The sequence below is a fragment of the Aythya marila genome, assembly GCF_965140915.1.
Source record: "Aythya marila genome assembly, contig: HAP1_HAP1_SCAFFOLD_193, whole genome shotgun sequence".
Taxonomy (NCBI): domain Eukaryota; kingdom Metazoa; phylum Chordata; class Aves; order Anseriformes; family Anatidae; genus Aythya; species Aythya marila.
Window position 1 is genome coordinate 112346 of NW_028136875.1, and position 20188 is coordinate 132533.

At 48.7% G+C, this 20188-nt stretch overlaps 1 protein-coding gene across 3 annotated transcripts; it reads left to right on the top strand.

The window, feature by feature from the left end:
• The first annotated feature begins 2503 nt into the window (after nt 1–2503).
• Nucleotides 2504–15877, top strand: SLC4A8 (solute carrier family 4 member 8). Of its 3 annotated transcripts, XR_014319508.1 has the most exons (25): nt 2504–2581; nt 3199–3333; nt 3736–3871; nt 4074–4234; nt 5136–5324; nt 5522–5610; nt 5743–5900; nt 6340–6427; nt 6874–7020; nt 7105–7196; nt 7601–7775; nt 7991–8124; nt 9003–9248; nt 9339–9444; nt 10365–10526; nt 11066–11179; nt 11312–11473; nt 12089–12340; nt 13161–13229; nt 13789–13962; nt 14054–14191; nt 14640–14740; nt 15234–15338; nt 15569–15681; nt 15778–15877. XR_014319508.1 is itself a non-coding variant. In XM_082785757.1 (24 exons), exons 2-23 carry the CDS (start codon nt 3228–3230, stop codon nt 15319–15321), a joined length of 3087 nt encoding a protein of 1028 aa, XP_082641883.1. In that variant the 5' UTR covers nt 2504–2581; nt 3199–3227; the 3' UTR covers nt 15322–15338; nt 15569–15797. The 3 variants fall into 3 exon arrangements, 2 of the variants coding, with proteins under 2 accessions (XP_082641883.1, XP_082641884.1); XM_082785757.1 differs by having other exon boundaries at nt 15569–15797; XM_082785758.1 differs by lacking the exons at nt 14054–14191; nt 14640–14740; nt 15234–15338; nt 15569–15681; nt 15778–15877 and having other exon boundaries at nt 13161–13231; nt 13789–13883.
• Nucleotides 15878–20188: the final 4311 nt, after the last annotated feature.

The following is a 20188-nucleotide window of genomic DNA, read 5'->3' on the forward strand; positions in this document are numbered from 1 at the left end:
GGAAATCCTACTGTTGGAAGATAGACTTTATTTTAAAATTTGGAAGAGTTTTTTTTTTTCTTTCATGTACTCCAAGAGCCATTTCGAAGCTCTGTGTTTCAGTGCCATGCTGGGACTTGCTTTGACTAATAAGGATTTTTAACTAATAGAAGCCTGAAAGGAGGCCATGCCAAAGCGAGACCTTCTTGAAATGCTGTGGTTTTTGAAGGAAATGCTGACAAATATCAGTACTGTCCCACAGCATTTATTTTCCCACCAGTTTGCACCTCACTTGCATTTCAGCAGCTCATGCTTTTACGTACACCCAAGCACGTTACACGCCTCTTGCCCCAGCAGGACAAGGCATTTACTCTGTTTACTCCATCGGGAACAGTTTTTGCTCGAAGAGGAGCCGGGTTCATCCTGTCCCTTGATTTCAACACGAGCTTTGGCTGCGCTGACAATGGGCAAACGCTCTCCGATGACCTTCAGCACGTCCACAAACTTGCTGCTCCTTTTTCCAGACATATTAACAGATGGGCTTCAACTGGGAGTGCTTTGGGCACGGATGCCCTTGGCTCAGCCAAATCCTAACCCCCAAGGGAATTTTGTCAGCCGCTTGGCTGAGGTATCTCCGGCCACATAGGATGCGAGAGCTGAATTTTGCAGCAGCCCCAGGGGCTGGTGGTGTGGTAGTGGTGCGAGCGTTGGTGGGAACAGGAGTTTTGTTGGCATCTCCCAGTCTCGGGGTGTGAGGGTTTAAATACCTGCCGGGATCTGCCCTGGGGGTTCTGGTTCTGGAAGGGCCGTTGGTGTTTGTGCCTCCGGTGACGCCCGTGGCGCTGGGGCCCTCCTGGCGAGAAGGCGCGGGATCCGCTCGGATGTCCCGGGAGAATCGGGCCCCATGCATGGCCCAAAGGCTCAATGGAAAGCCGGTGACCAACGTGAGGCCGAACGGGAGCGCGGCAGGCTGGACGTGACTCTTCTGGATGAGCTGCAGGTAGGATGGCGAGGCCTCGGCCGAGAGGCGCCTCCCACCCAAAAACGTGAAAACTCCCCAAAAACCAGAGCCGGCATGCCAGGAGGAGATGGTTGGCACCGGGGCAAGAGGTCCGGGGGTAGGTTTGGCATCACCTGTTGGGTCCATGGGGGCAAAAGGTTTTGTGAGGGAGCAGACAGCTTTCTGCCAGCATCTGGAAACTGCGGCCCGCAGGTCGCTCTGTTTGTTCTGCCTCCCGACAGCGCCCACTCAGGCTTGCAAATTTGAGGTGATTTCCCGAAGGCCTTTCACCCCACGCTTCTCCCGAGGTTGTTTTTCTGCAACCCGGACCGGGGGGAGCCGGACGCGTTGCTAAGAGGGGACGGAGGGTGGCAGACGCTGTCACCGGGCGGAGGATGGCAAAGCCACCAGCGCGTGATAACGCAGCCACCGGGGTGCGTGGGCGCCACCAGCGTGCTGCTTTGGCCAGGAGGGAACACTGTTCTGGGGGAAAAAGGGCAGATTTCAGATTAGTGTCAGCAGCTTAAGCGATAAGGAGCGATTTATTTATTTATTTATAATTTACTTATTTATTGAACAAGTCCTCGAGGTTGCTGTGTCATTATTGCTACAACGGGCAGCACAGGCGAATGTGGCATTTTGTGTTTTGCTTGAACATTGCAGAATTTGGGCTGGTTCGGGCTGTTTCTGAGTGGATGGTGAACCTCTTGCTTCTTGAGTTTCATAGAAGAGCTCAGCCGGTTTCCCCAGTTCTCGCTCTTGTTCAGACTTTCAGGAACCAAGCAACTGGGTGCTCAAAATCAAAACAAACAAACAAACAAAAAAATACCCTTCTCCCCCCCCAAAAAAAAACCAAAACCAAACCAAACCAACCAACCAAACAAAACCCACAGATATTTATTTTTGGGTTTGAACAGACAAAAAGCTTTTGGTTGCTGTGATGTCAGCAGGGGGCTTGTGAACGTGAACCTCGGCGATTCAATCCTCCCCAGCCTTTGACAGCCCCCTTGTGCCTTTAATAACAGAATAATTTGGAAACCAGCGAAAACTCAAGGGCACTCATTTGGGCAATGCATAGGCGATGTCCTGTGGCCAGCTGCCATCTAGTGAGTCCTGCAGGTATCTCCAGCACAGCAGCATGTAGCCAACTGGTATTTTCAGACTGAAAATCACTGCCGTGCAAAGTGCTTTTTTTTTTTTTTTTTTTTTTTTTTCCCCACGATTTGGAAAATTCTGTTTATTTATTTATTCTTGAAAGTTGCAAAGGAGCTGCACAAACAAGGCGGGAGGGGTGTTGTTTGTTTTTTTTGAGGGGTGTGGGTCTGAAATGCTCTGCCCTCTCTCCCTGCAGCAAATACTTCCAGCTTCAATTCTTACAAAAAATAAGCAGTCCTGTGAGCTGTTTTATTTGGCCTCTGGCTGCGGGGCTGCCTCCTGCAAGCCCACATTAGATCAGCTGGGAGGATGTACGGGAGCTCCGTGTCCCCAGCCCCATTGACCTTCTTCTCCTTGCCCAACAGAGACCTGATGAAGAGGCGGTGGTCGACCAGGGGGGAACAAGCAACGTTGTCAATATTCACTATGAGAAGGAGGAGCTGGAAGGTGAGACCCTGCCGAGCCCCTGCTGACCCCCAGCCCAGGTCATTTTCCCATTGCCTGTAGCCCCTAAGCCATCCCTTGCTCGGTGCGTGCAGCAAAACCTGCCGTGCCTCTTCATCAAGGAGCACAGTTGTTTTTCATGATTTTCCTGTAACTTTTAAAACGGAGGGAAAAAGCCCCTGCAGAGGCCACGGCGTGAGCTGCAGCCACGGGGTGAGATGATTCACGGCTCGTTTTCTCGCCGAGGCTGCTCCTGGCTTGGCGAGGTCAGGAGAATAATTTGACGGCTGCAGACACAGGGCTGCAGTTTTTTTTTCCCTTATTGTTCCGGAGCTCATTATCATGGGGTTGATCTGATCTCCTCCCGCCGCCTTGCGCCATACAGAGATTTTAAAAATAATTACATTTGGTCTCCGCTTAATGAGCAAGTCTGAGTGCTGTCCAGGCGAAGCAGAAGTTTGGGAAAAGGTTCAATGCTTCGGGGGCATTTTAGATAACCCGGAGCCGTCGCTTTGTTTGGTCTGTTGTTGCAAAGCCGAAGTAAGATAGTCTCTGAAGAAAGGACGAGCATTGACTGTCATCGTGCTGACAAAAGTGATGCCAATGCTGCTTTCCCACAGGCCACCGGACCCTGTACGTGGGTGTGCAGATGCCCCTGGTGAGGCAGAGCCACCGGCACCACCGGCCCCGCAGCCAGAAGCATCGGAAACGGGAGCGGGCCAAGGGGGCAGCCCCTGAGGACCAGGGCTATCACTGTAAGTCCCACATTTCCTAAATGTCTCCTGGGCAAGTGTGGCTGGTTTGAGTGGCTAGCTGCTATTTTGAGGGAAAACTGCGTTATTTAGCAAGGCCCTCTTTTTCCAAACTTCTCCCAGGATTTGTTTGTTCGTTTGTTTGTTTAGGCAGTTAAATGCGTAGCAAATTTAGGCTCGCCTTCCTTAATGATTCTGGCTTTAAAAATGGAAATGTGGGGAAGTCAGGCAGCCCCTCCTTATGGGGAGGTGGAAGAGATGCTTCCCACGGCTGTGCGCATGCCCAGCCTGGGCAGATGCAGGGCACAGGGACCAGCCCCAGTGTTCAGGGCTGAACTGGTGCTGGTCCAATGCTCACTGCACAGTTCAGGCCCAGTAATGGGACGCGGCTTTGTCTTCTGCCAGACACCCCGTCCCAGCGGGTGCAGTTCATCCTCAGCACCGAGGAGGATGAGCAGCACGTCCCCCACGACTTATTCACCGAGCTGGACGAGATCTGCGTGAAGGAGCGTGAAGATGCAGAGTGGAAGGAAACGGCGAGGTAAATCCCGTCCTGCAGCTGGGAGAGCTGTCCCCGTGCTGGCAGCACGCACGGGCTCTGCTTGCCAGGGCACGAAGCTTGCAGCTTGGGGTGCCGATGTGAGGAACTTTCTCCTCCTGCCACCCCTCAGCTCTGTTAAAGCAGGGCTTGCCGAGCGGGGCTATTTTCTTGCAATGGGGCTGATGCTGGGTGATGTCTGCAGGTGGCTGAAGTTTGAGGAGGACGTGGAAGACGGCGGCGAGCGCTGGAGCAAGCCCTACGTGGCCACGCTCTCCTTGCACAGCCTCTTCGAGCTGAGGAACTGCATCATCAAAGGCACGGTGCTGCTGGACATGTGCGCCAACAGCACCGAGGAGATTGCAGGTAGCACCCGCCTGCCTCTGACCCAAACCTCACCCAGTGGCACGTCCTCTCTTCCAGAAATCCCATTGCTTTTTTGAGTCTGGAAGGATTTTTTTGGGTGCGGGACTGTGCTGCCTCGGCCCGGCTGCAGCCTGAGCGTGTGGCAGTCGCACCAGCTTTTCCTTCCGATAGGGGATCCTTTCGAAAGCAATCTGTGGGGCTACAGAAACAATTAGAGAATGTTCTCGAGCCAAAAAGGGAGTGTGCACAAGGGCTTAGCAGTCTGCTCTTAGAAATACAGAGTCTGTCTGAGAGCTGAACCTCTTTAAATAAACTATATATTACAAGCCATTTCCTCTCATTCTTTTTTTTTTCTTTTTTTCTTTTGCCTTAACATCCAGGATTTAGGAGCTTTAAAGGCAGAGTTTATCTGGCAGATGACCAAGCAGTGTGTTTCTGTGGGGAAGATAATTGAAGTTAATTGAAAAAACAGCTTTGGAGAAATTATCCTTGACTGGCAGGTCTCCATTCAACCTTTTCAAGAGCTGGTGAAGTCAGCGCCATTCTTAGCACATTTCTCCCTGGGCTCAGCAAATTACAGTCAATTGGCCAGGGGAACTCAGGGAAAGTCTGCGCTATAGATTGCTTATAATTTGGTTAAATGTGTGGAGTAATACAGAAAGGCCAGATCGGGCAAGGAAATTGCATTATTTAGAATGAGAAATAATGATCTTAGCTGAGTGATGAATAAGCACTTTGATGATGGGTTTTAGCAAAAGAAAATTCTTGCTTTCATTGCAAAGACTCAACTGTATTAAAATGTCTCACTAAGCAGGGCTGTGCCTATGCTAGGCTCTCCCGCATTCCCCCCGGGATTTGGGGGTTTCTCCTTTGGTGGCTTCATTTCCCTTTCCACCCTCAGATATGATCCTGGACCAGCAAAACCAGTCCAGCGAATTTGACGAGAGCATGCGGGAGAAAGTCCGAGAAGTCCTCCTGAAGAAGCACCACCATCAGAACGAGAAGAAGAGAAACAACCTCCTCCCCATCGTCCGCTCGTTTGCCGACGTGAGCAAGAGGCAGCCAGACCTGCACCCCCTCGACAAGCCAGGTGAGGGCTCCTGCAGGGCTTTGGCACCGGGAGAGGGTTTCTGCAGGGTCTGGCACCAGGTGAAAGCTTCTGCGGGGCTTTGGCACCAGGTGAAGGTTTCTGCAGGGCTTTGGCCCCATTAGACTTGCCCTGACTGAGGAGAAGCGTCCCAGTTGCTCCTTGTCTGTCTTTCTGAGTGTCTTTCTTTTTCCTGCCAGCCCAAACACTCACCCCCCATACTCCTCCCACCACCATAGAAGCTAAAAATGGGGTGAACCATGACACCAGCCCAATGGATTTAAGCAAGGTGAGATACCTGGAGCTTTCTTATGCCTTTAGGGCTGGCTTTGCTCTTGCAAACTTGGCTGCAGAACATGCAGCAGATTGCTGTGGGCTTTCATTTTGGGGTAATTGCCTGAAAATCGCTTGTTGTGTCCAGGCTGAGCTGCACTTCATGAAGAAAATTCCTATTGGGGCTGAAGCAGCAAACGTGCTCGTAGGAGAGCTGGATTTCCTTCACCAGCCCATCATGGCATTTGCCCGCCTGACCCCGGCGGTCCTCCTCTCAGGCATGACAGAGGTTCCCATCCCAACCAGGTCCGAATGCCCAAGGTTTTTATTTAGAAATAACAAAAAAAAAAAAAAAAAAAAAAAAAAAAAAAAAAAAAAAAAAAAAAAAAATCAAATTTCATCCCAAGGAAATGGGGCCAGCAGGAGCGACTCCACAAGCACATTTCCCATATCTGTCACTCCTCACCTTTGCTTCTCCCTTCCCTACCGCAGCTTTTAAATGCATTCCTCAATTTTAATGAACATCAACCCAAACATTAAAAAAAATGCATTGGCTATCTTTAATGAGAGTCAGCCCAAAAATCCAGTTAGCAAGTTTTGATGAATTTCATATTCATTGCCAGAGGCGGTGAGCATGCATTCCCCATCTCAAGCTGCATTCTGGGCTGGGTGCTCCTGGCAATTTCTCTGAGCACTCTCTAAGCAAGGGCATGTTCTTCTCTCTCCTTCTGTTTTTCTTGCCCAGGTTCCTGTTTATTTTGCTGGGACCAGAAGGAAAAGCCCATCAGTACCACGAGATTGGCAGGTCCATGGCTACTCTCATGACGGATGAGGTGTGATGAGATAAGAGAGATCTCTGGGTCTTTTTTAGTTATCTTCCTCTCTCCCCTTCTGCACTGTAGTGAAGAAGCACATTTGCTTTCCCAGCTGTCCACAGCTCTCCAGATAACCCACCCCTTGTTTGCTTCCAAAGCAAACACTTGGCTCTACATCACCCCATGTCCCAGAGCCTGAAATCCCACCCGGGACCTGCACCTCATCCTTCTCCTTCTCCCTGGGATCCCCAACATGCTGTCCAGGCATTGCCAGGGCCAGCAAAACTTCTCCCTTTTAAGCAAAAAGCTGTGGAGTGCTGTGAGGGACGGGATCCCTGTGGAGGAAGTGGCCACAAACGCATCAGATTGTTCCTTTTGACGAAATTTGGGGGAAATTATCTTGCGTTTAGCTAAGAGCTTATTGCACTGGTTAGGACATCCGAGCTGTTGTCTCCTGTCGACAGGTTTTCCATGACGTTGCCTATAAAGCCAAGAACCGGGCAGACCTCGTGGCTGGCATCGACGAGTTCCTGGATCAGGTCACGGTCTTGCCGCCGGGAGAGTGGGATCCATCGATCCGAATCGAGCCCCCCAAAAATCTCCCTTCACAGGTGGGTGCCGTGGTGGAGGGAGGTGTGAGGGGGACGGGCAGGAGGCTTACAAAGAAATACGTATCTCTGTTTCCTTTTTGACAGAAAAAAAGGAAGACGCCGGGACTTCTTGATGACAGCGCTTCTCATAGAAAGCCAGAAAAACACAGTGGCCCTGAATTAGAGCGAACGGGAAGGTGTGAGCTTTAATGTTATCATTTTTTTTGCCTCTAAAAACTGAGCATGCACCTTCCCTTCTAGTGTTTTCTGGGGTTAGTTGCTACAGTAAAGGGACTCCGCGTTACCTACTTGGGTGCCTGGGCCAGGCAGCTGGGGGGCCTGGGGCAGCTGGGCTGAGCCACAGCATCGTTGCATGTGTGGGGCTGTTGCAATAACAGAGGATGGGGTGTCAGGTTAGCTCTTTTTTGTTGTTGGAGGGTGTTTTTTGTGTGTGTCCCAGTTCCTACTGGGTGTAAACTGGGAGAAAGACACTGTTTTTTAGCAATGGAAGATACTCTGTGCTCGTGATTGCCCTTCTGCAGCAAAGAAAATTCACTGTGGTCTGCCAGGACAACAGCCTATTTCTTTGTCCTTCCTCCAGGCTCTTTGGAGGTCTGATCCTGGATGTGAAGCGAAAAGTCCCATGGTTCTGGAGTGACTTTCGGGATGCTCTGAGCCTGCAGTGTCTGGCATCCTTCCTCTTCCTCTACTGTGCCTGCATGTCCCCTGTCATCACCTTCGGGGGGCTGCTGGGGGAGGCAACTGACGGCCACATAGTGAGTGCCTCTCCTCCGTGGGGTAGCATGGAGGGGTATTTAAGAAATGTGCATGGATGTGGCACTGAGGGACGTGGGTTAGTGATGGGACTCATCAGGTCACGTTGATGGTTGGACTTGATGATCTTGAAAGTCTTTTTCCAACCTGTTCTATGAAAAAGTCTTTGCTGCAGCTCTGCTCACATGATTTATTTGCTCCTCTCTTCCCTGGCCAGAGTGCCATGGAGTCATTACTGGGCGCATCCATGACTGGTGTGGTCTATTCCCTCTTTGCCGGCCAACCTCTCACCATTCTCGGCAGCACCGGCCCCGTCCTCGTGTTTGAGAAGATCCTCTACAAGTTCTGCAAGTAAGGAGGTGCAGTGATAGCAAAAAGATGTGTTTTTTTTTTTTTTTTTTGGTTATTTTTCATAGAGGTGGTTGTAAGATTGAAATTAATTTCTGTGTCGTGTACAGTGTGTGCTCCTGCTTTCGTTAGTGATGGTGCAAGAGCAATTGGCCTCTGGAGGACTAAAGGGTTTGCAGAGTTAAATCGAAGCATGAGGAGGAGAAACCACAAGAATGAGGATGACCAAGATGGGATGCATGAGGGAAAGGAGACAAATCACGCTGGTTTGGGAGTAGGAAGATTTACTTTGCTCCCAGCACAAAGCTAAGCACTTTTTAGCCTGCTTTTTGCTGGAAGCGGGAATAAATATATGTTGCCCAAATATCCAAATAGTTTTCCTTTTTGCTGAAACATTTTGAGTTTTGATGATATTATTGAGAAAGTAGGAGCTTTTCATGTGAAATGCATATTTTCCATGACAACCCTTTGTTGTGATGACTTTGATTAACCACCCTTGCTGTAATTAGTCACTTCTATTATTAAGCCCCACCGTGCTGGTAGCAAGTGCCTGGGTGCCAAGCCAGCTGGTTTCTGTGCTCGGGCATGGGGTGATGGGTGAGAACAGCGCCTTCCCCAGTAAGCACCTGACCTCAATTAGCCTCCAAGGCGTTAACACAGCATAATTGCTAAATAATGATAATTATCTAATGGGCCTCTCCTCTTGTGGGCCCACACCCTGCACTGCAGCCCCGAGGCTGTCTGTAGTAGTACATGGAAACCGCGTTCACCATCCACAGGCTCGACATGTTCCAAAACAGCTCCGGATTTTCCCCGAAGGATGGCACGTCTTGGAGCTTCCTGCTGGGCTTCCCACCCTTTGCTTTATTTTGTTTTCCCAGGGACTATGCACTCTCCTACCTCTCCCTGAGGACGTGCATAGGGCTGTGGACCGCCTTCCTCTGCGTGGTGCTGGTGGCCACGGATGCCAGCTGCTTGGTGTGCTACATCACCCGCTTCACCGAAGAAGCCTTCGCTGCCCTCATCTGCATCATCTTCATCTACGAGGCTCTGGAGAAGCTGATCTGCCTGGGAGAGACCTACCCTGTGCACATGCACAGCAAGCTTGACTTCCTCACCATCTACTAGTGGGTTTTTTGGCCTAAAACGCTCCTCGGCAGGAGCTTAGGGCTGCACCTCCATCACCTTACCCTTGCCCTTGGCTTTTCTCCTCCCAGCTGTAAGTGTGAGGTGCCGACCCATCCCAGCAACGAGACCCTGCGCTTTTGGGAGAGCAACAAGATCAACGTGTCTGCCATCGCCTGGGGAAACCTCACGGTGACCGTAAGTCCCTGGCTGCCGCTTCCTTGTGCCGCGGGGTGTGCGCGTCCCTGCAAGCACCCTCCTGTGGGCGCTGATGTGGTGCGAAAGTCTGCGCCCTCCGGGTGATGGCATGCTTCAAACCGTGCTGGGGCTGCTCTGAAAAATCAGTCCTTAAGTGCAAGACGCGTGGTCTGCCCTGGGATGGGGAGTCCGCCTTGTTACCAGCATCGTGGGTGATAACTGTCATCCTCAGCCCTCTGCAGGACAGTACTTCTGGCTGGGAGCGAGGTTAAGTGGGTGGTTTGAATGTTGTAGATGCTGGAGGACTTAAGTTCATGCTTGAAGGTAGTAATTGGTTCTTTAATTGGTCCTTAATAACTCCAGGCCCCGGTTTCTTATTCAGCGCTGTCTGTAAGTACGTGCATAAATTTGCATGTCTGAGCAGCCTCCCGGGCTGCTGGTGCTGGAAGCAGAGCCCAGGCATAGGATGGAGGCTCTCATGGACATCTTCAGCCCCTTTTGGCCAGATTCTGTGAGTCCTCCCCTGGGAAGGGACAATTTGTGTCTTTCCTACCACGGTGGTCATAGCCCTCCTTCCCTGCTCCCTCTTTCTCTATCCCCAAGAGTTTCCAGCGTCCTCTTCTGGATGTGTCCTTCCCCTGTGGTGTCTTTTTCAGCCACAGTTACCTCCTGTTCAGGTGGAGGATGTGCCATGGGCCTGTGGCATGGTGTCCCATCACATCTCTGCATTTCCCCTCCGTGTAGTTTGACGTGTCACTCGTTAAGCTGCTGCTGCTGCTCATTAAATATACATCTCCCTTGGCAGCAGTAGGTACAAAATCGTGGATCTTGGACCCAAATCCTTAACCCTTCCCCCAGTTATCCAAGGTTTCCCTGCAGCATGTGCACTGCCGTTGTGTCCTGATGCTCTGTTTCTCCAGGAATGTCGACATTTGCATGGAGAATTTCACGGACCCGCCTGTGGACACAACGGCCCCTACACGCCCAATGTCCTCTTCTGGTCCTGCATCCTCTTCTTCTCCACCTTTGTCCTGTCAAGCTCCTTGAAGATGTTTAAAACCAGCCGCTATTTCCCAACCAGAGTAGGTAGAAGATGGTGGAACAGTGATCCCACCTACCTTATGACCTGTCCCGGAGCAAATTTGCACTCAGGCAGTGGGAAATCAGGTCCTCCAGAGGTTGTTTGTGTTTGGTTTGTTTGTTTGTATTTTTTTTCCTCCCCTTACCATCTTTGCATTAGGGAAAAGCTGATTCCAATGAGAAGCTGTTGTAGAAAAAGAGATTATTTCTTCCTTACAGGGAACAAATATGCCTCAGTGCCTTATTCCCATTGCAGCTGTGAGGGTGGCTGTAGTGGCAGGTGTCTGTTTCCAAATATTTTAATTAAAAAAAAAAAAAAGGCAGTTAAAAAAACCCCAAACCTTTCCCCCTAATTAAACTGTTTTCTTTTAAGTCTGACACCAGATCTTACAGGGACAAACACAGCAACAGTTTCTAACCAAGGGGTTTGGCTGCATGTCCTCAGAGTGGTGGGATTTTGTTAACCAGCTGTGATGCTGCTGACGTCCCTAATTTGTCTGTCTCGTGCCATGACCCTTTCTGCTCTGCTTTCTTGCCACAGGTACGGTCCACCATAAGTGACTTTGCTGTTTTCCTCACCATCGTCGTCATGGTGCTCATTGACTTCCTGATTGGGATCCCCTCACCGAAGCTCCACGTCCCCCATATGTTCAAGGTAATGGGGTGTCTTGGCACAGCTGGCCTCACCTTGTGCCCATGGGGACACCTTGAGGTGATGGAGGGGAAAACGAAAGCCAGCGAAGTGTCTGGGCTGGGAGATGAAGCTGACGTCCCTGCTTTGTCACAGCCCACCAGAGATGACCGTGGATGGCTCATCAGCCCCATAGGACCCAACCCTTGGTGGACAGTGCTGGCTGCACTCATCCCAGCCCTGCTCTGCACCATCTTGATCTTCATGGACCAGCAGATCACCGCTGTTATCGTGAACAGGAAGGAGCACAGGCTGAAGGTAAGGGGCTGCAAGAGGTGACTCCATCCCCAACCCACTCTGGGCTGCAGGTGTGGGGAGAAGCTCCTTTTCCAAGTGCTTTGCAGAAGCAAATTTGCAAATTGGCTTGGGACAATGGAACTCTGCTTGACGGGTGCTCTCCTGCATTGGTGACGACACAGGGTGCAAAAGACAGGGGAAGTTGGACAAGGAATCTTTCAGAGCAGCAAATTAACCTTAGAGCAATACAGAAGAGCTTTTTTGTTTTAAAATGTCAGCAGATGCTTGGGGGAATGAATCGTTTTGATGCGCTGCCAGGGATAACTCAGAGTCACATCTTGCTTGCAAGTGTGACTTTTTTATGAATGGAAAAAAAAGTCAGTATTTCTTGAAGAGGTAGGAGTTGTACAAAAAAAAAAAAAAAAAGCCACAAATTACTTTGTCTGGCCAGATTTTCATGCAAAGTGCTTGTTCAAAGAGTGGATACATCCACTCTTTGAAGTTATTTCTTTTTTTTTTTTTTTTTTTTTTTTTAATTTTGAAAAAATTGACTTCAGCTCCAGCAGGGTTTGGGCTGTCCACACTGTCCTTGCTCTTGTACCGTGGGGTGCTCTGATTCTTGTTTCACTCCCGCAGAAAGGATGCGGGTACCACCTGGACCTTTTCATGGTGGCTGTGATGCTCGGGGTGTGCTCTGTCATGGGCCTGCCGTGGTTTGTGGCTGCAACCGTCCTGTCCATCACCCACGTGAATAGCCTCAAACTTGAGTCTGGCTGCTCAGCTCCGGGAGAACAACCCAGGTTTTTGGGGATACGAGAGCAGAGAGTCACTGGCTTGATGATCTTTGTGCTCATGGGCTGCTCCGTCTTCTTGACCACTGTATTAAAGGTAGGAGGAAAATGCAAAACACCCAACAGCCTTGATTTTTTATTTGTATTTTTTGGAGATTATACAAAACCAAAACCAGTCCTTTCTCTCTAGGCCTGAGTAGCTGTGGGGTACAGGAGGAGGTGATCCTAAACCTTGGGGCATGCCCCATGGTGGGAACCAGCTCCCATTAGGCTTTCCAGCCCTGCAGACCTTGGTCTGGTGTGCTTGAGGGCATCAAGCCGCATCACTGCTTTATTTTTTGGGCTTGCCTGTGTTTATGGGCTACAATCTAGCCTATCCAGACCACTACATCTGCTCTCTTTCAATCAGGCAGCAAGCTAATTGATTGCAGTTTGCACCCCAAATGCCTCAGAACTGCCATTCCCATAGCTAAACATGCTGCAGTCATCCTTTGCACGTTCCTCCCACAAAGTAATCTCATCTCTAGGCTAAAAGGAGGCACGTTGCATTTGTGTGTTGCCACACGAATATGTAGAACTGTTTTTCTGCCATCTCAGAACGCAGCATATGGTAGCATGGGTGAAATCACCTATTTTCCCCAACCTTTCTGGAAAATAGGATTATTTCGATGAAATGTAGCTCAAAAGTTCAGCCTAAAGCAGAGAACTCACAGGCAAATGCACAAAATGTCTAATGGATAAAATTTAAAGCATCTCCAACCCTGTGGAAACTGGAAAGCTTTAGGAAACTTTCCGTAGTGCCTGTAGAATGAAGTGGTGATTAAAATGCAATTAAATTTGAAATTTAAATTAAATTAAATTTAAATTTATTTGAAAATGTAATTATTTTATTTAGAATTACTGTCTTCTCTTTGCAGTTTATACCAATGCCTGTGCTGTACGGTGTCTTTCTCTACATGGGTGTATCATCGCTCAGAGGAATCCAGGTGTGGACTTTCATAGCATGCAGCATGTCTGCTCCCTGCTATTTCCTCTTAATAGAAGCAGGAAAAAACAAAACAAAACAAAACAAAATCTGATAGTCAGTGGCTTGGGAAAAGCCTCTTCAAAAGCAAGCAATGAAAATATTTTGTATAACAAAGAAATCGGTGGAGGCACAAGAGGTCTGTGGGGCTTGGAGGACCAGGCGGGTTCAGTGCTGTTTCATGGTATTAGGGCAGGTCAGCGTTCAGTGATGTGAAAATGGGGGAATTCAGTGCAAATGGGAGGAAATTTCTCCCACTGCTGGAAATCCTTGCTGGGGGAGCGAAGAAATTATAATTATAGAATAATTAGGAGTAACTGCAATTTGGTGGACAGCTCTGCTGGTGGGCAAGCTGGTTTACAGACAGAGCTAAGGGAAAACGGGTGCAGCTCCCAGGAGGAAGGTGGTGGGATCAACGCTTCCTCATTGTAACTGAGAGCCTGAAAAATCCCTACAGATTTCAGCCAGGCCAGCACCATTCTGCAGCCCCAAGGTGGCAACTTCTCCCTGTTATTCTGCAGTTCTTCGATCGCTTGAAGCTGTTCGGGATGCCGGCGAAACACCAGCCAGATTTCATCTACCTGCGGCACGTGCCCTTGCGGAAGGTGCATCTCTTCACCCTGATCCAGCTGACCTGCCTCGTCCTGCTCTGGGTCATCAAGGCGTCCCGGGCTGCCATCGTCTTTCCCATGATGGTAGGAGTTGCTTCTCAGTGGGATGTTTGCAGCGGGGTGTAGCACTGCCTCTGGCCTCACTGCATCTTCCTTTTTTTTTTTTTTCGTGAAGGTTTTGGCTCTCGTTTTTGTCCGGAAAGTCATGGATTTCTGCTTCTCAAAGCGAGAGCTCAGCTGGCTGGATGACCTTATGCCAGAAAGCAAGAAGAAGAAGTTGGATGATGCCAAAAATGAAGCCAAAGAAGAAGAGGTAACACTTACTATGTGCGTGGGGTTGGACATATCCCTGGAGTTGTGAGGTTGCCCATTTCTATTGCAGCCATTTGTTAAAAGTTGGGAAAGATCAGAACTAAACAGAAGGAGATCCCAGTAGCCTGGATCCCACATCGCAACCACTTTTTTTCCCCAAGTTAGCAGTGAGCTTACCACTAGAACAGACATAGAATTTTAAAATGTCTTTTCAAAGAAAGTTGTTGTTTGTTGTTATTATTATTATTATTATGTATTTCAAATATTTTCTCATAGTGGGTGTTTAACCTCCAAAAATGTTTGCAGTGGAAGTTTTTTATCCTGCTCCACCAACAGCTAAAACTGACAGGAATCAGAAGGAGGGGGCAGCACATGATGGCTGTATGGGGTTTTAGTTTATCTGCCCTTTGCTCAAAGGCAGAACAGGTGATTTGTCCCTTTGATGCCAGGAGTCTCAGAAGATGATGGAAGCCGCTGCTGCAAATTCAGTCCAGCTGAACCTGGTGAAGACCAGCTACCTGGATGTCCCAAAGCAGAACAACAGTGACAGGTAAAGCCCCACCAAGTGCCAGGACCCCCAGCAAGAGTAGTTTGTAGGGGTTTGGCACAACTTGCTCTGCTTGCATCTTTGCTGAGCATCCCTTAGAACCCAACGGTCAGCTTGGTGTGAAAATCAGGTTTCTGGGCAGAGCTGCAGGAAGGGATTGCAGGGCTCTGAGCAGAGTAACTGCACGACTCATGCTTGACCCCATCATCAGTGTGTCTGCAGCAGCTGGAGATCCTCGTGCTTAGAAATGAAGAGTTGCAGGCATGACCTGTGCCAGCAGTAGGAGGCCAGGCCAGGGCTAAACACTTGCAAGAGAATTGCACGGAGCTGTTGCTCTACAGCATTCAAGCTTGCTTCCCCAGACTCATCACCAGTGAAACCTCACATGCTTGTGCTGGTCTTCAGTGCTTTGGGTCACCCCATTCTCCTTGCTGATGCAGTTGGTGGCTTTGGTTCCTGTTAGCACAGTGATTGCTATCTAAAATATTTATTGCAGGACTGATCCCTCTGAGATTAACATCTCAGATGAAATGTCGAAAACAACCGTATGGAAGGCTCTTACCATGAACACAGAAAAACTCTGAATCCGAGGAGGAAAGAGGTAAAAGGATTGCACGGTGCATGTGACGGAGTATTTCAGAGGTGTGGATGCAGCACTGAGGGGTGTGTTTTAGTGATGGGACTTGATAGGGCAGGGTGATGGTTGTACTTGGTGATCCTGCAGGTCTTTTCCAGCCTAGACAATTCTGTGATTCTGTTCTGTGAGTCTATGCATGCTGACTGGTCCTCTCCTTGGGGATGGTCTCTCTTTTTTTTTTTTTTTTTTCCCAGTTTTCCTCTTTAGGGATCTTGGCTTTGAAGGAGAGGAGTGAGAACGTGACTCAGGGATGAGCCAGCGCAGAAGCGAGGACAAACCGCTGTTTCACATGGAGGAAAGGAAACAAGTGAGCACAAGCCCTCCCTGGTTTTCTCCTCCGAGTAGCAGGATTCCCATTAAAGCCATTTTCAAGACATTTCCTGTTATCCTTGGTGTGCTTCAGGCATTCAGTATCTCTAGACCAGCAAACTGAGGTGCACATTGCAGTCCGTGGGAGTTCGGTGTTGTTCAGCCTCCGTGTGTACATGCGTGTGTTGTTGCGGTTTTGTAGTGGTAGAGGGACGGCTACCGCTTCATCATTCAGTGCTATCTATTTTTTTTATATCTAATCCCCCCCCCCCTCCCCTTTCCCTTTTTTTCCAAATATAAACTCTGAATGTACGAAATTTTTTTTCTGTTATTTTTGATGCATTCTCCGCTTTCTTCTTCGTCACTGCCAGGTTTTTGGTCTGGTTTGGGGTCCTTGATTCACTCTTATGTCTCTTATTGGTACAAGAGGGATGCCCTCCATGGCAGGGAGCGTGGAAATCACCTGAGCAGCTGGGCTAAGGCTTAGGAAAAGGATTTGCTCCAGTTTTGCATTTTTATTTTTTTTTATTTTTGCTTTGGTTCTGTCATCAGTCTGGAGGCTGCAGCACCCATCCAGCAAATGGCAGAAATGCCACCTTCTTGTCCCCTGGCTTCATATAAATTATATGAAGCCAGGCTTCATATAAATTATATTATATTATAAATTCATATAAGGGAGCTCTTAAAACCCAGGACTTCACATACACTGTATGGTTGTGGGAGCAGCCAGCTTCATCTGCTTTCCTCCCTTTTACATCCCCAGGGCTCTCTGTTTTGCCCCATTCTTTGCAAAGAGCCTTTTCCTCCACAGGGCAGGATGAAGCAGGAGGAAAGTGGGAAGATGCCTTTTCCTTTTTCCTCTCCCTGCTGCCTTGCAGGAAAACGCTGTTGAGCAGGGATGGTGCCCATGCTCTTTTTATCTTGTTGGGCTGTGGTGACACCCCAGGCATGTGTGCTCAAGTCAAGGTCCTTTGTGGAGGCCACAGAGCCTGGAAAGAGAGGAGAACCCAGGAGGAAAAAAAGAAAAATAGAGTGGTCCCATCCCTGTCCAAACTGGCTCCAGGCTCTTGGTGCCATGAGAGCAGCTGGGATGGGTGCACGAGCGCTGCTGCCACCATCTTATCTGATGGGATGGCTCCGTGGGGTCTTTCTGTGCATTGCACAAGTCCCAAGGGCCAACGACACAATGGTGCTCCTCGGAGGAAAGAATTCCTCTCCAAGGATGCCAGCGGTACATCTGCAAGTGGGGCAAAAAAGCGTGGATTTGGTTTTGCAGGCTGTGCTCTGATGGCTGCCAGCATGGCATGGTGGTTGGCAGAGGGAGAGAACTGCTTTAGTTCTCAAAGGGGAAAATAAAATTAGCTTGGAGGAAGGAAAAGGTGCAACGCCTGGCTTCTCACTGAGCTGCTTGCATGAAAGCTGGTGCCTGCTCCTCTGCAATACCCATGCACATCCCGGCCCCGCTGCCTTCCTGCACCCCTTGGGCTCCGCTTGCTGCTTGCCAGCAGCCCCCAACAAGGAATTGTTGCCCCTCGAGCTTTGGGACAATGGCTTTCTTTCTGTCTGCCTCTATTTAAAGAGAAGAGAGCCGTTCCCTCCTGTGGTCCAGGGACCAGGGCCAGAGGCTGGGATTGTTTTCTGCACGCGCTCAGTTTCCTGCAGCTGGCAGCGCTCCCTTGCAGAGCAAGAAAGAAACCAGCCCGAAGGCAAGCGGGGCCGCTGTTCCGCGAGAGCGGGCTCACTCGGGGTCTGCACTGCCAATGGCCTCGGGGCTGCTGGAAAATTCTGCTGGTTCCTTATTTAAAAAGCAAGCCAGGCTTCCTCAGCGTGCCCTTGCGCGGGGCGCACGATCATTTTCTGGATTTCAACCTTTTTTTTTTTTTTCTCCTATTTACAGGGTTAATCTTTTTCTTTCTTTTTATTTTATATATATATATATATATATATACTTAAAATAAAATATGAGGCCTCATTAATAATGAAATTGCAATCACCCCTGGGGCCCGCTGCATGTCCTAGCACTGCTTCTGCCTCTCCCATCTATGCGCCATCAATCTGTGGATTACTCCATATTTTGAGAGGATTTGTGCAGAGAAAAATTGTAGGGGGTGGGGAGAACCCTCCCAAAGGTATTCCAGGAGTTTCTTTAGGATTAAAAAACAAACTCCTTAACATGGCCCATGATGTTTTGGTTGGCAGCAAACCCCGTTCCCCTTGATGCAGAAAGGGTGCTGGGTGTTATCCTCATCTTTGGTGCCTTAAAACAGCTCCCCGGGGCAATGTGTGAGGTGCGAGAGCTGCTTTTTTACAGGATGATGCTTTAAAAGCACCCAGGGGTGCAAGGAGGAGGAGGAAGGCTTGCCCAGCCAGCAATGTAAAAAACAAAGCTACGACCTCCCGTGGGCCCTTGTGAAAAAATTCCCCAAAATAAAATGCACGGAAAGCTCTCAGGGGGAAAGGGGGGAGAATAAAGGTAATAAATAAGATGCTGACTTTTTTTTTTTTCCTTTTTTTTTTTTTTTTTTTTTTCCTCCTGGCAGGCTACATGTAGAAATAGAGAAATTATTTTTGTTTCAGAGAAACTGAAATATAATATATTTATTTTCTTGTAAGAGATGATCTAGTTTGGAAATGCTCAGTGTTGTAAATAAAATGGGGAGGAAAAGAAAATATCTGACCAAATCTGTGTTATTTGCCAGTTCAAAATTTTGATTTTTTTTTTAAGAATTTGATTTACATATGGCTTATTCTGTGAAACTTGAATGCCATCAATCTGTGTCGCTGTCTCGTGGTTCCTGTCTGCAAATCGTGGCTGTCGATTGACGTCTTTCACCCGTCACAGCGCTGTTTGCCTTGGTTTTTCTGTTGCTCATTGAACATAATGGGAAAATAATCCAATAAAAGTCTCGTTTGTCTCACTGTGCCACTCCCGTGTCTTTTGAAGGGCTGTGTTGCTGACAGAGGAATTGCAGGTGCTTTTTGTAGATTTTTACAGGTGTCTTGGAGGTGATGGGGGAGTGAGCAGTGCTGATTTTAGGGAAATTTGTGTCCCTTGGAGCTTGGTCATGAACCAGCTGATTGGGGAAAGATTTGAATTTTTTATTTTTTTTTTGAGCAATGTCACTTATATCCCTTGATCTGTAGCAAAAAAACAAACAAACAAAAACAAACAAACAAAAAAAAACAAGCAGTTTCTCCTCCCTGGGAGGATTTTTTTGGTACCTTTTTCCATAGAGAATGGAGCAGAATGGTTCTAGTTGTCTTTCGTATAGTCATTCATTTATTTTTAATTGTGTCCTACAACACCCCATCTGGCACAGGTCTGTGCAGGATGGGCTCCTCATGGGGTCAGGCAGGTGTATCCTGTTTGCTCTTTTACCTAAATCTCAAAGAATTTGGAGAAAAATGGGAAAACCTGAGCTGAACTGGAACTCAGAGCCTGGTTGCCTCAAAGCCCCCCGGCCAGCAGTACGTGGGATCCCCATGGGGTGCTTGAACGGGCTGGAGACATCAGAAAACAGTTTTAGCAAGGGTTTTATTGCAAGCTGGGGAAAGCTGCAGGACCTGCAGCGCTGCAGAAAGAGGTACAGAAGAAACACAGGTGGGGAAGAGGTTGGAAGGGAAAGCTGAGCAGCAGTGGTGGTGGGTGCAGGCTCTTGGGAGGTGGCTGGGAAACGAAGCACAGGCTGACACTGCTGGGAAGCCTTGGTTTGCTGCTTAATTGTACCTTTAAAAAAGGGGAAAGAAGCAATGAACACTGAAGACCTTCACAAAACAGAAATAAGTTTATGAACGCTGAAAAAGCATCAGCAGTTTTCTCATTTGGCAAAGGACCACTTTGCTCTGGTGAAGCATTTATAATATCCCCTGCAAATGCAGATCCCCCCCATGTTAAATCAGAAATAAAGCAAAAATGTCAGAACAAAGCACCATGAGAACAACACTGCCTCTGTCTGTCATAAACTTTCTAATTCCCTGCCCCAAAACAGTTTCACTTTCCTTAATTCATTGCGTGGAAATGCAGGAAAATCCACGTGAGACAGCAAAAAGGAAAGGTAGGTTCAGGAAGCGGCACAACTTTGTCCCAACCCCATCTGATCTATGTAGTTTGAAATTACTCTCTTTATGCAGTTTGAGATGACTTACGCTGCTGGCAGGACAGTGGCCGGGAAGGGGATGCTGTGGGGCTCTTCTTTCAGGTACCTCTTCGTGGAGCTGCCGAAAATAAGACACCACCGTGGTACCCGCTGCAGACATTGCCCTACGCAGCCCTGCATGGGCTCAAGGGTAGGCAGTGCTGCAGTCAGTGCCTCGCCTGCCCCAGGCACGTGGCCAAAGCCAACGAGGATGTTTTCAATAAGAATGAGACGGGGATGATTTCATAATATGCTTTTTTTCCTTTGGATATATGATGAATGAGGGTATATAGCCAGAAACCCAAATTTAAAATATGGGCATCTGCAGGAATGGCAAGAGAAAATGCAGAAAACATCTAAAACTGCGTT

Bases quoted from the DNA above. Each gene is read 5' to 3' on its own strand.
- SLC4A8 (XM_082785757.1), top strand. From the start codon at position 3,228: ATGCCCCTGGTGAGGCAGAGCCACCGGCACCACCGGCCCCGCAGCCAG. The intron at 6,428-6,873 runs GTGTGATGAGAT...TCCTGTCGACAG, and splicing joins CTACTCTCATGACGGATGAG to GTTTTCCATGACGTTGCCTA. The intron at 9,445-10,364 runs GTAAGTCCCTGG...CTGTTTCTCCAG, and splicing joins GGGGAAACCTCACGGTGACC to GAATGTCGACATTTGCATGG.